General features: G+C 44.3%; 1 protein-coding gene across 1 annotated transcript in view; it reads left to right on the forward strand.

The window, feature by feature from the left end:
• Window positions 1-2,851: 2,851 nt before the first annotated feature.
• LOC111140755 (myosin IIIB) overlaps window positions 2,852-14,135 on the forward strand; it is a 427,320-nt gene continuing 416,036 nt past the window's right edge. The window contains exon 1 of the mRNA XM_022492953.1: window positions 2,852-3,079. Coding sequence (XP_022348661.1) covers window positions 2,852-3,079 — 228 coding nt within the window. The remainder of the gene's footprint in view (window positions 3,080-14,135) is intronic.

Raw genomic sequence — 14,135 nt, forward strand, 5'->3', positions numbered from 1 at the left:
ATTTAAGATACGATTGAAAACCACTCATTGTGCACCCCTCCACATATGTTTGTTTGACATGTTCTTGTCAGAAGTGTGTTAAGCAACAGCTGTGAATTTTAGTGCATCTATGTTTGTATAGTAAATAGGAAATTTTTGCCTGCCTTCTAATTAGATCCTTTGGTGAAACAACATTTGCTGTGCTCTGCATGTCCCCTGCTCCCCCTGTGAGGGGTCCTGCTTTCCAGCCTTCCCTTCCTCAGGCTGTGTGAGACCTTCCCTTTGCAGACGAGCCCTGAGGAGCCATGCGAGTTGGGGTGTCTGTGCAGACGGAGGCCACAGACTCGTCCTTGATGAGTGGGAATGTTGGAAGCAGACGGGTTGCTGAATTGCTCAGAACTTCTTGCTCTTTCCTGGGGCCGAGAGGAAATAATCTACCTGTTTTTTTTTTCCTCTACAGTCCCCACATTTTAGTTTGCAATCAATCTCTCCATATTTTGGGAGGGCTTCAGGGTTGCAAGCACCAGTAAGTGGTGGGAGGAAGGAGGCCTTGTCTCCTTCTCTGCCCTTCCTTCTTCCCCATCTCCCAGGGTCGGCATCTGCAGGGCAGAGGGACAGGTGGCTGATGGAAGACCACGCTGTGTTATCGGGAGAGGAGGGTGAGATGACAAGATTCAGGAGTGGGGAGCAACAGCAGAGAAGCAGGTGGCTTTCCCTCCCCTCATCACAATCCCTGTTCCTGAATTGATATGGGCCCTTTGGCGGGCCTTGAGCCAGGGTGCGAGCACCCTCCAGGCAGCCTATCTGCAGACACGGGGAGACAGCGAGACTGGAGGGCTGGTAGTCAGGAAGCATTCACAGAAAATCGCCTGTCTTCCCAGGGCCATGTTTTAATGCTCACAGAGCCCACCAACAGACATACAGCCTTTTTGTAGAGTTTTATGATTTTTAAGTGACTGCAGAGCCTGCCCCATGATCACAGACATCTCAAGAGCTCCCTGTGTTCCTCTTGAGTAATGTTTAACAGAAAAGTTGGTCATCGGCCCCACCTCCATTCTTGTGATGAGGCAGAAGCGAATTGAGCAAGCACGGTTTCTTCTGAGGCAGTGGGGTCTGTGAGAGCCAGGGGCGCCGCTGGCCCTTGTCGGGAACAATCAGGGCAGTTTGCTGAGCACCCAAGCAGGTGCTCCTTCTCCCACAGAAGGGAATGCTCTGTGTTCTTGTCCCCACCGCCCCAGCCCATCCCCAGATCATCAAGGCAGCTACTTCTCCTTTGGGAATAACTTCTTGTGTCGTCAAACCCTGGAAACACGAAGAATGCTTTCTGGGAGGTTATCCAGGAAGGTGGGGACCGCTCAGTGAGGGTTGTCAGAGACCTTGTTCTCCTTTTCTAACCAGAAGGAAAACAGTCATTCTCCATGTGACATCAAAACCCTCACTAATGAGTAAGAAATGAATTTAGTTTGCATAGGATATTTTTTGTATCATAAGAATTTTTTTTCCCTGAAAAGATGATGTATTTTGGGCTCTTAGTTCTGACACATGGCTTGACTGTATTTTTAACTAAAAAACATTTATTCTAGAACATTTGAATGCCATCAATCTGCTTTTCTTCAGAGATGACCTTGGAGTCAGCCAGAATCTTTGGTTGGTTTGTGACGAGGTACTTTTCCCTGCCTTTTGGCCAAAGAAACGCTTTTAATGTCAAAACAGGAGGTGATGTAACAAGTTAATCAGATACTGAAAAATGTGTAGTCAAAAATTTGTGATAGAAATTATTACTATTTCCCCGACTCTCTTTATTTACACTGCTAAACTCATAATTCCTTTACATTTTTTTAAATAAATGTTTTTTTTTTTTTAAACCATTCAGGAAGCAGTGGTACTTTTTACTATTTATAGGCCCAGCATAACTTTCCAGTGGCCTTGGGCTTGTGCACATGTTACTGAGGGTTAGTTTATAGATACAGTGTGCTTGGAAAGACAAGTAGGATAGAGGCTCTTGGATCGTTAATTGGCTTGCCCAGGACCCCGAGACGGATGGATCCTGGAGCAAAGGAGACTTAGATTGATTTTAGGGAAAATGCCAACTTGTCCTCTCTCTCCCTCTCTCCCTCACATACCTACGATTCTCTAGTTCAGCCACTCTGTTTCTCGCTTTCTCCTTTTTGGGCAAACTTCACCAAATAGTATAGTGTATATAAATGCAGGCAAACACACACGCACCCACTGAAAAAGTTCTGAGGATTACATAAGATTTTATGTTTTCCTTCAGCCATGTCTATATTTCTCAGTTTTTTCAGTGAGCACACATATCTTTTTTCATCAGAAATTTTTGACAAAACCGAGAAGTAGGATACTGAGGAATAGTCTCACCTCAGATGAAGGTAGAAGGCAACTTTCCCTGGGATGTGAAAAAGCAGGATGCCCAAGATTCTCCTGCATGCAGCTGTAGTATCTATTTGGGGTCGAGACAGCACGGTGGTCACTGTCACACGCCCAGGCCTGGCATGGCGGCTGTCACAGAGTGGGCTTCGACTCGTGTGTGAGGAGGGAATAATTACAGAAGGATCTGTGGTGAAAAGAAGGTGCTTTTGGAGGAGGCAACTAACTGCTCAGTGTCCAAATGATGCCACCAAAGATTCGGTCTACTTGACATTAAAAAGACAGTGTCCTTTTAATGCTCTGATTGCATATAACTTAGGAAGGATCTAATCAGACTCACATGTGAAGCCCTACTAGTCTTTATTAGAGAGAATATTAACGATGGGGTCTAGAAGTGGTTGTCTCTATGGAAAAGTATATTTGGCATATATATTTTTTTTAGCCGAGAAAGCCCTTTGTTGCAATCCTAAATACCAGTATTTGTCCGATGCTAAAAATATCTAGGACAGCAATTGTGGAATGTGGGGGAAGCTCCATCCTTTCTGCGTTTGACAAGCCTGTTCCTTCCAAGGGGGGAAATAATGGATTTAACCGGTGCCAAACCCGCTTGTGGAGGGAGGAGCCTGACCTTCCAGTCTCCCCATTCCACATCATCTGGGTGTTCAGCCAGCCGGGACTTGAGGTGTCTGCCTGTCTCAGCCAAGTGCCCTTGCGGGTAACTTCCAAACTCCTTGGAAGCAAGTGCCTGCAAGTATCTGGTCTAAAGGCTATAAGAGTTCAGCCAGTTAGGAAACATTAACCTGCTTCAAATGGGAGACTCACCCTGGCTACAGCTTTGATGGGATGTTAAAGCTCTGCCAAAGAGATCTTTCTAGAAACTCTAATTCTAAAGCAGAACACTCTGGGATTTTAATGGTAGAGAATCCACATCCATAGTCTTTTTCTTCAAACCACTTATCTAGTCGTCCTGTCTCCTCAGAACTCAGTTCTGTCACTCTGATGTTTCTAGACTATTATTTTTGCCGAGTTGCTTAGAAAAAAAAAAAAAAAGAAACAATCAGTAATAACTCACAGAGCTTGTATTGGTGATAATTGTCTAAGGACTTGTGTGCAATTCTTGCTTATCAAGTGGTCACTTTGCTTATGTGGCAGAACGAAAACAATTTTGTGAGCGAGTCATTTTTATTTATTTTGGTCCTATACACAGACCTTGAGGTTTTGTTTTTTTCCCCCTATAGTGAGTCCAAAGCAAATATATGTTTAATGTCAAAATAATAAGAAAGAAGACTGAAATTTCAACAAGGGGAGTTTCTTTAAGCGTGTTTTATGCTCAGCATGAACTCAGTTGTGTTTCCTTGTGTGGGTAATCTGTGGTTTGCTGTCAGTCTAGAAGCTGACATATCTCCCATCTCATGAGCATTCATGGAAACAGGACTGCCTGTGAATGGTCTTGCTCCTGAAGAGGGATCCCTGCTTGGCACGGAGGGGTGGCCTTGCATGTCCCCACTGTCACCCCCCTGTGCTTACTGTAAACTCCTCTTCAGCCTTGAAGCCCATTTGAAAATCTAGAGCCCTCAGAATGGTGACAAATGAATTTAGGAAGGTTTTGACCTTCTAAAGCCTTTGGGGCCACTGCTGGCTGGCAGGGACCCGTGAAAAAAACATCTATTCATCGTCCCTGCCTCCCACGCTCTCCCTGCCTCTCCTTATTCAAATATAAATTTGCTAAAATGGTTAAAGAGTAAGTGAGTAAGTAAAAACAGTCCTGCTTCCTGTGCAGAAATTACACGCTTGTTTTGACGTGGGCCATTTATTTCTCAGACGCTTTGCTGCGCGTTATAACGTCTTTGCAGTCCACTGAGCCGCCTTGATAGGATACTGGGAGGAAATGGTTTCTGAACGTAATTTTGTGCTTAATTTATAGATTTGAGGCCCATGTTTTTATCATTATTTCTGCTAGCTTTTAAAACTCTATTAATACTTTAATTATGAATTTTCTTTGTTTGTATAGCCTGAGGCCATCTGACGGGCAGGCAGAAGTTTTAGAAATAAGTAGATATGGTTCACTTAGAGAGGAAAAGAAGAAAATAATCAGAGAACGTAAACTCTGTGGGGGAAGGACTATAATCATAATTTAAATTGCGATCTGCCCACAGCACAGAGCTTGGCAGACCTGGCCAGACCCGGGGCCCCCTGAAATAGTGGAACCTTCAGGGACACTTGTCCCCAGTGCCGTGGATGCGAGAATGTTCTGAACCCTCATATGTGCTTGATATGAAAAAGGAGTAAAATGGTATAGGAACCTGAAGGCCTGGGGATGCTAGTCTTGACTGATACCAGTTGGCCACGTGAACTTGGGCCATTTACCTACTTCCTCTAAGCCTGGGTCTCTACACCTATACAAGTGTCAGTAAGAGCACCTATTTCCCCCGTCATTATGGTGGCTTTCTAAGGGAGAAATGACAGAACAGTCATGAAACTACTTATTAAGCTAAAGAGTGTTGTGCAAATACAAGGCTTCAGCCGGGATCTAATGGCTTCTGGGCCCGATAGGGGATATGCATTTTATTTGGCCGTCACTGTATTTTTAAAAATAGACCTAATGTTTATTTTTTTTTATTTTTTTATTTTTTTTTAAAGATTTTATTTATTTATTTGACAGAGAGATCACAAGCAGGCAGAGAGGCAGGCAGAGAGAGAGAGGAGGAAGCAGGCTCCCCTAGAGAGCAGAGAGCCCAATGCGGGGCTGAATCCCAGGACTCTGAGATCATGACCTGAGCCAAAGGCAGCGGCTTAACCCACTGAGCCACCCAGGCGCCCCAAAATAGACCTAATGTTTAAAAATAGGACAATTTACGTAACATTTTGGGTTTCTGGCTTCTCTTGCAAAACCAAGCCTTGGGGCCACCCGGACCCCGTTTCTGTGTGGTGGCAACTGGCCTGAGTTGAACTGTGGCAGTCCCTTCGATGAACCACACGCTTTCCACTTCCCTCAATCTCTGCCCTTCCCTGAGCATGGTGACCATGCGAGCTGTCCCCTTCGTCGTTCGTGTGCCTGCCTGGCTCCTGGGTCTGGTAGAGTTCATGTTCTTGAGGAAGATGTTGGACAGGCTGCTTTGATTTTGAGGCAAAAAACCCCCAAACAAACCCATTGCATTTGGAATGTGAAGATCAGAGCTAAACCCACAGCTCTGGTATTTTTCAGTTGGAGTCACTTGGACAGATCACTTTATCTTTTTGAGTCTTTTTTTTTTTTAATTATTTATTTATTTGACAGAGAGACACAGAGAGAGAGGGAACACAAGCAGGAGGAGTGAGAAACTGAGAAGCAGGCTTCCCACCGAGCAGGGAGCCTGATGCAGGGCTCGATCCCAGGACCCCGGGATCATGCCCTGAGCCGAAGGCAGACGCTTAATGGCTGAGCCACCCAGGTGCCCCTGAGTCTTTTTCTTTATATGTAAAGTAGGAACTGGTAGCTGCCTTGTAAGATTTTGTAAAAGCTTTACACAAGAGAAGGACCTCAGCCCATTTGAAAAACCAGAACCCTCAGAATGGACACAAAGAAAGAGCAGCACATTTATGTATGTATTAGTAGGTATACCGGTATTTATTCCCCCAATGAAGTATCCTGTTATAATAACCACAAAAATCTCAGTGACCTATAGCAATACATGCTATTTTTCTTAGGAGTTTATATGTTGGATGGGTGACTCTGCTGATCTTGGTTGGGCTCTGTCATGTGTCTGGGCGCTTTTGCTGAGACCCCTGTGCAAGCTCAGCTCTGGCCCATGTGTCTCATCCCCCAGCAGGCTAGCCTAGGCTTGTTCTCAGGGCAACATCAGAGGAACAAGAGGGAGAAAGTGAAAATGTGTAAGTGCTTTTCCAAGCATGTGTTTGTATTATATTTGTTAACATCTTCTTGACCACCGTAAGTCTTGTGGCTGAACCAAGAGTCAAGGGTTGGTATAGAAATCCTCACCCAGAATGGGAAGGCACTGCGAAGTTCTGTAAGAAGGAGATCCAGGGAGGAGAGAGGATTTGGAGCCATTTTCCCCATCAATCTGCCACAGGTAAAAGAAACTAAACTCCTGAAACAAATACATTCCTAAGCCATATAATGGCTCAAAAACAGTAGAAGCTCATTTCTCTTTAACAGTACAAGTCCTGGCTAGGGGGCAGCTCTCCTCACATAGTGATCCAGGAGCCCGGGTACCTTCCACTGTCCAGCTGAATCATCACCTAGGTCCCATCGTTGTCACTGTCAACCCCCGGATACCAGGGGTTGACAAAAGTCCTTCCCAAAAGTCTGGGTAGTAAATATTTTAGCATTTGGGGGTCATGTGACCTCTCTTACAATGACTCAGTATTTCTCTTATAGTGCAAAAGCAACCATAGACCATAGGTAAAGGAATGAGGGTGACTGTATTCTGATAAAACTTTATTTACAAAAACAGACAGCAGGTAAAATTTAGCCCAGGAGTCATAGTTTACTAGCCCCTACCCTAGAGCTATAGGCCTGATAGATACTGGGTTAACCTGCTAAGTTAACGTAGAAAATAGTTTGTTTGTTCTTTTAAAGATTTTATTTATTTATTTGACAGACAGAGATCCACAAGTAGGCAGAGAGGCAGGCAGAGAGAGAGGGGGAAGCAGGCTCCCTGCCGAGCAGAGAGCCCGATGCGGGGCTCGATCCCAGGACCCTGAGATCATGACCTGAGCCGAAGGCAGAGGCTTTAACCCACTGAGCCACCCAGGCGCCCCAACGTAGAAAATAGTTTTGTTAAATATTTTGGCCACAGGACAAGAGGAATTTCCACCTTTTCATCCTGCTATATGTACTTCTTTGCTATCTCGTACTAAATCACTAAACCAATTCTCACATACACATTTTTCATACAGCAGCTCCCCACTTTGAGATACCAATTTCTGCATCAGTGAGAGTAGCTTAACTGCTAACAGCCCACTGCACCCCAAGCCCCAAGATGTGTAATAGCACAGATATAATAAGAAAGTAGTATGTAACAGTTAAGGCAGGCATTCCTGGTCAAGGAGTCTCCTCCTTCACATGGAGATTCAAGAATGTGACTCTATTTCCTTTTCCTTTTGGGGCCTTGCCACCCTCTCATTTGGGACTGCCCCTAATGGATAAAAGAGGAAAGAGCATAGAGGAAGCATATCTACTTCTAAAAAGCTTGGGTCATAAATGGCACATGTTACCTGTCATTCTTTATTGGGCATAATGTAGACACATGGGCACATGTAAGTGCAGTAGAGGCTGGAAAATCAGAATGACTGCACATCCGGCTACAGTCACATTACCACGAATGAAGGAATGGCTTTGGATGGACAGGGGTGTTCTAACTCCTATGGAATGATTCTTAAAAATATCCCAGTGCCTAACAGAGTGCCAGGAATGGAATGAATGTTTGGTAAATACTTATAGAAGGAAGGAAGGAAGGAAAGGAGGGAGGCTCCAGTCCATGTGTATGCCTGCCCATTTACCAATAGACAGGACTATCTACAATGTGCTTTTCCATTTGGCAACATGGTTTATTCTTCCCCGTACTAAGTAATTATTTGTGTCCCTTGAGTTCTGTCAATGGTATACCACAACTGTACATATGTTCCCTTTGACTTTTATAAACGTAGAGGGAAGAGAATGAAACATTATTCATGTAACTTAAGGAACGAACTCATTCCTCTTGTCACCCAAGTGTAAGTCAGTGGGGAAGGAAGGAGGAAGAAACAATATAAGAGCAACTGAGTCACAGCCTCGGTAAGCATCTAGGGTCAGAGTCATCAGGGTTTGCAGGGTAGCGGGGCTGTGCCTGTGCCTTCCCCCTCGCACCTTTAAAGTATATCTAAGTGGACTTTATTAAGGTAAATACTTATAGAAGGAACAAAATACTTCATCACAAACCCTTGAAGAAAAGCAGATGGCACAGTCCAGGGGCTGCCTGTGTCTGGCCGAGGGAGAGGCCTCTGAGTTGTTGTCTCTCTCTGGCTGCACGTGTGACACTGCTCTGCTCAGTCACCTTTCACTGCCTGCTGCTGCTGTGGTGACTGGGTGGGACACTCTCTGTTAAAATCTCAAGAGATCCTGGCATCTCGAGCAGTGAGGACGGTGCCGAGGGCGCAGGGACCAAGAGATCCTGGGCACAGTGCTGAACACAGTTATTACAGGAGAGGAGAGAAGGCTGGAAATCTCAGAGAAGTCTCAGGGAAAGATGAGAGGATGGACAGAGAGGTCTACTGGTGCAGTTTAACATGATGGGAAATGGGCTGGTATCTGCTTTGGGCCCTGCCCCAGTGTACCCACCAGACTAAAGGTCTGAAATACCATCTTAGCCTGACCTTTTCTCACAGGGTTGATCTTCAGGGATAGGTATGTATGGTCTGTTAGACACAGTGAGGACTGACTACTGATGAAGGGTGCTGGGGCTGGGGCTCCCGGCTGTGAGTGGTGATCACTTTTTCAAGCAGGACCCCACGCCCCACAAGTACTACCTCCAGGCAGGGTATGTGGGTCTACAGAGAAAAAGAAAGTAAACATTAGGGGAAAAAAACCCCAAAACCCAATTTCCAGATTATATCAAATCTGGCCGAAAAACATAACATCCATCTAATACTTGAGATAAATGGTCCAGGAAAGAATCCAATATTTCCCAGTAGGGTAAAAGAAAATTTACTTTTGAGCATTTTGACCCTGGCATTCTGGCTTGAGTGGAAAGGATGGGGCACAGGCTCTGTTTTATTACATCCCGTGTCGTTCATCCCCGTGCATCCCACTGCATCATTTCCATTTCATGACCCGAATTCATGCTGAGTGCTCACAGCCCACTTGTGTTTCTTCAAGTGGAATGCTGGCTAAGCTGTAATCACTTCAACAACCACTGGGAAAAAAACTATGCACAGATATACAGTGAGAAAATACATAAACAGATTTAAATGGAATACTAAAAAAGACGTTAAAATCATCCAAAAGAAGGCACAGAGGAGACTAACTCCAGCTAACAGTAATCAAAGGCAGAGATTGTCAAAATGAATAAACATATACATCCATGCACATTAGAACAACAGACAAAAAAACAAAACAAAACAAACAATAGAACAAACAGAAAACAATAAAACAAGAGACCAGAATCCAAACTTATCAATAAGTATGTCTAAACACACCAACCATATTCTGTCTATAAGAAACTTACTTCAAATATAGTCATACTGGTAAAGGGTGGGGAAAGATTGTATTAGCTTTCTATGCTGTGTTAACAATGCAAATTTAGTGGTTAAAAACACACACATTTGTCATCTCACAGTTGTGTTGGGCAGAAGTCTGGGTGTGCCTGAGCAATGTTCTCTACCACATGGTTTCACCAGGCTGCTGCTGGGTCTGTGTGTCATCACGTGGTTTGGCAGGATTCATTCTTTTGGGGCTGTGAGGCTGAGGCTTCTGTTTCTTATGCACATAAATTTATCATCTTAGATGAAATGGACCAGTTTTAAAAACAAAGAGAAACTAGCAAAATTAAGCCAAGATAAAATAGATAACATGAACAGTCTTATAATTACCAAATGTAATTGAGTCCATAGTCAAAATCTTCCAAATACCAGAGGGTTTTACTAAGTCCACCAAATATGTCAAAGAAGAAATAAATATTACATAATCTCTTTCCGAAAATACAAGAGAAAGAATTCTCAACTCATTTTATGAGGCCAGTACTACCCTGATACCAAAACTAGATTAAGGCAGTAAAAGAAAATACTCTAGACCAATATCTTCATAGACACTAAAATCCCCAACAAAATACTAGCACATCAAGTCCAGCCATTTAAAAAAAAATAAATTGCACCACAACCAAGTGGGATCCATCCTGGGAATGCAAGGCTGGTTCAATATTTGAATACAAATTAATGGAATCCACCCTAACAACAGTCAAAGGAAGAAAAAGCCCATGATCATATCACCTGTTGCATGAAAAGCATTTGAAGACAAAATTTCACATTGACTTGTGATTAAAAATTTGCAGCAAACTAGGAACAGCAAGGAACTTCTCCACCTGATAAAGGGCATCTATAAAAAGCCTCGAATGTGGCAAAATCACGGAAGGCTGCTTAGATTCCAGAAAACATTACATGTCAGTTGCCTTCTTTGTCCTAGTGTGGTCTAGTCATCAAGTCCCAGGAAACACTGCTTCTAGAATTGTGCTCATTAGTTCCAACAATCCAGAGCCCAGCAGTTGGCGTGGACACAGGTGCAGCAAAAGTGAGCCCTGCTCCTTAAATCACATAGCACTGGCATCGGGACTGCACTGGTTGTCTTTCCGTGATGACACTGTGCAGGGACAGCACGGTGAAGACATTAGGCAGGTGGGGAAGCAGTTTGCTGAACAAGGACAGAGGCTCTGAGAACAAGGCCATGTGGTATGAAGCTGGCAGTTCAGCTGAGCCCCGGCACCTCCTGAAAACCAGGGCTGGCCACCAGCGTCACCCAGAAAAACAGCAGAGACTTAGCAATGACATTTCTGAAAGTCCATAAGTACGTTAGGGTAGGGTCAGAGCTGTAGAACCAGCTGGAACACAGACCTATAGCTAGCAGCACCAAGGAACAAAGTAGCAAGAAAGGGCTCCTTAACAAGACCAGGGAGATTTTTTCTTTTTCTATTATGAAGGGACTCAGAAATAAAAAAGCTTTGCTTAATTGATGTTACAGCCTGCCAGAGATTACAAACAGCAGAGTCATAAAGAGAAATGTCTCATGAAGGTTATTCTCTTGTGCAGATGGGTGCACTCGAATCCGTGGTCAGTCTCCTCTGCTTTTGAGCTGATTTCCGTCAGCCAGACTTCCCATACTTTCTTTTTAATGACCTGGAACTTCTGATGTTTCCAAGGTCTTCCTTGAGAAGTTTGGTCTCTCAGTCAGTTCAGGCAGAAAAAAAATGAGAAGTTCACTGATGAGGCCAAGGTGGAAGTATAATTTGAGGGGTTCTAATTCTGGGCACACACTTGAAAACAGGTATGGGATATCTTTTTCTTCCTTGGCCCTACTGGAATTGCTCATGAAAAGCTTCAGTTTAATTGTTCAGAGAATGCGTCAAAGGGATGCTTACCTATAGCTCTAAAGTTGGGCATCTCTTGTTCTCAATAAGCTCTCAGCAGAGAAAAGCATAGAATGTTGCAGAGGAGAAGAAGTGATGTGAAGGTCTCCAGGAGAAGGCAGCTCTTCTTAAAGAAAAACCCGCTGGAGCTCTCAGTGGCCAACAGAACCCCCAAGGTCCATACCTGAGAATCATGGGCTTGGCCGCAGTGTGGTGTGGTGGAGAGCACCTGGCCTGGGAGTCAGGAAGCCCAGGTTCAGACCCAACCTTGGTGGGCTAGTGGTTGTGGTGGGCTCTGGAGTCAGGTGGTCTGGGTTCAAAGGCTGGATGGGCTCTTTTCCCACTGTTTGACCTTAGGCAACTTAGTTCACCTCCCTGTGCCTCAGTTTGCTTACCTACGTATACAAGAGACGATGCCTGTCCTTACCTGGTAGAGTTGTGAGAATTAAAGGGATGGCTTCTGCACCCAGGGAAACTCTGGAAGAACACTTGCTCATGGCGATGGCCATAGAGTGTCTGTTCTTGTTAAACACTATGTGCATCCTAGGATGATTCCCTCTCAGGTGCTGTTCCCTCAGCTGTAAAGCGAGAGAGCTAGGTTAGGCCATTTTCCTCAAAATGTGGTCTGGAGACTTCTAGCATCAGAATAATCTAGGCCATCAATTTAAATAAAATCTCTTAGAGTAGAGCCTAAAGATGGGCATTTAATAATGCTTCCAAAGTGATTCTTGGGCATGTTTATTCAATTGTAGCCATCCCTGTGTAGTTGAGAAAGCTACGGAAGGTATTGCGGGGCTGTGGGAGAAAGGGAGAATGTATGCCCGTCAGGGTGCAGGTACCCCTCTGACCCGTGAATGGAGGGCCAGGCCAGAGTGGGACACAGGCTGTGCTGTCCCTGCTCCCTCCAGAGTGGGAATCACAGCTACAGATGGATGAGCAAGCAGCCTTTTCCGTGAGTGTTCAGACTGGCCGTGGAATTATCCATGGAAAGTCCCCTTCCCAGTTGCATGGACTGAGGTGAACCCTTGAATCTTGGTGACGGTAGCATTAAAAGAAGCCACTTGTTGGGAATCAGGATGAATTGCTCCCTTGTTTATGCCCCCATCTTCATTATTTCTGTTCTATTTTCATTTGCATTCTGCCATGTGTGTCTCCCCCAGAAACAACAAGCCCCCTAAATTCAGGGCAGTGTTTTAATCCATCTTGGTGGTCCTCTCTCCTCACTTGCTCTGACATTTAGCATGGTGATTTGCACATGGCCATCATTTCATAAATCTTCGTTGAATGATTCAGCAGAGGACCCAGTTTGAACTGAGTCCCTGGGATGGAGTTTACCCGTCTGTGATCCCAGCACGTACACTTGTAACTGATGAGACCCATGAACACAAAGACAGTGGAAAAACCCTACCTCCCTCACAAAAGCCTTTGCAATATTAATACCATGGAAGATATAAATCTTAATTAGTAGCAGGAAAAAGTGATGATGTCTCAAGGTTCTCAAAATGTCAGCTGGTGGCTGGGCAATCAATTCATTTGCAGCCATTAACCATTGCACTGTGATACTGAAACCAATACTGCTCATTAAAGGTGTAATGATAATCAGCCTGATCGCTGCTAATTGATTCTTAATACTTCAATTACTTGTTTTTATGCCAGTCAAATTTAATTGAAAGGGGTCAGAGAGTACTACAGGGCTTATAATTTTTTAAGGATTTGCATGTATTAGCTTTTATGTTTATCTTCCTCAAAATCCAAGTGTAAAAAAAACCCTATATTTATATATACTTTACTCATTAAAGCTTTTGGGAGGTGAAGTTAATTTTTGATGACAAATAGACATAAATATTTCATCAACAAGAGGGGAATTTTATTACTTTAAGACTTTGGTTCCATATTCTATTTCTTTATCATACGTTTGAAAATAACCCTAGGTTGTTTGCTATCATGAGAAAAAGTCTCGGTTGATCATGTGGCCCCCTTTCTCCAATATCTTGTTTTCCCCTTCCTTCACTGATATGTGTTTGGGGAAAAGTGGTTTACAGCTCCTCTGTTCTTCACCCCTGCAGTGTGGTTTCTGCCTCTGTTGTTCAGCATCTTTGAAAGTCACCATTAATCTTCAGTAGTTAAGTTGAGGGGCTGTTTCCTGTTCCTCAGTCTCCTGGTAGCCTTTATCACTACTGACCACTCTGGTTGTCTGTGGCAGGGATTCCCCACTCACCCCTCTGCCAGAAATAGTTTATGGAAGTGTGGTAAGAGCCTGAAAGACAGGCAGGGAATGTGAGCATTGGGTCTATTGTGCTTAAGAGGGTAAGGAAAGCCCTGAAGGAAAGCAGAAGAGGTGGCTTCTTTCCAGGAAAAGGCCAATGGCCAGTGGGTTAGAACACCCTGGAAAAGGAAAGGCCATAGAAAATTCGAGTTCAATTCTGGGCCACTGTCAGTATTTAAGGGAGCAGAATGGGAGCAGGTCTCTGAGAGGGTAAGCAGATACAGGATTTCAGATGCAAAGCAAGCTGTGTTCACAGGTAAAGAGAGGCCTCTCAGCCTTGGAAATAGGATTGTTAGGAAGAAGAGAAAGCTGGCCCCCACCTGGGCCTTTTCTGGGTACCAGACCTGGGACAAATCCCCATGTGGAGCTGATTGGAGAGTCTTCATGTAGGGTAGCGACTTGAAAAAACT

This window comes from Enhydra lutris, unplaced genomic scaffold (genome assembly GCF_002288905.1).
Source record: "Enhydra lutris kenyoni isolate GAN:26980312 unplaced genomic scaffold, ASM228890v2 scaffoldscaffold1, whole genome shotgun sequence".
Lineage (NCBI taxonomy): Eukaryota > Metazoa > Chordata > Mammalia > Carnivora > Mustelidae > Enhydra > Enhydra lutris.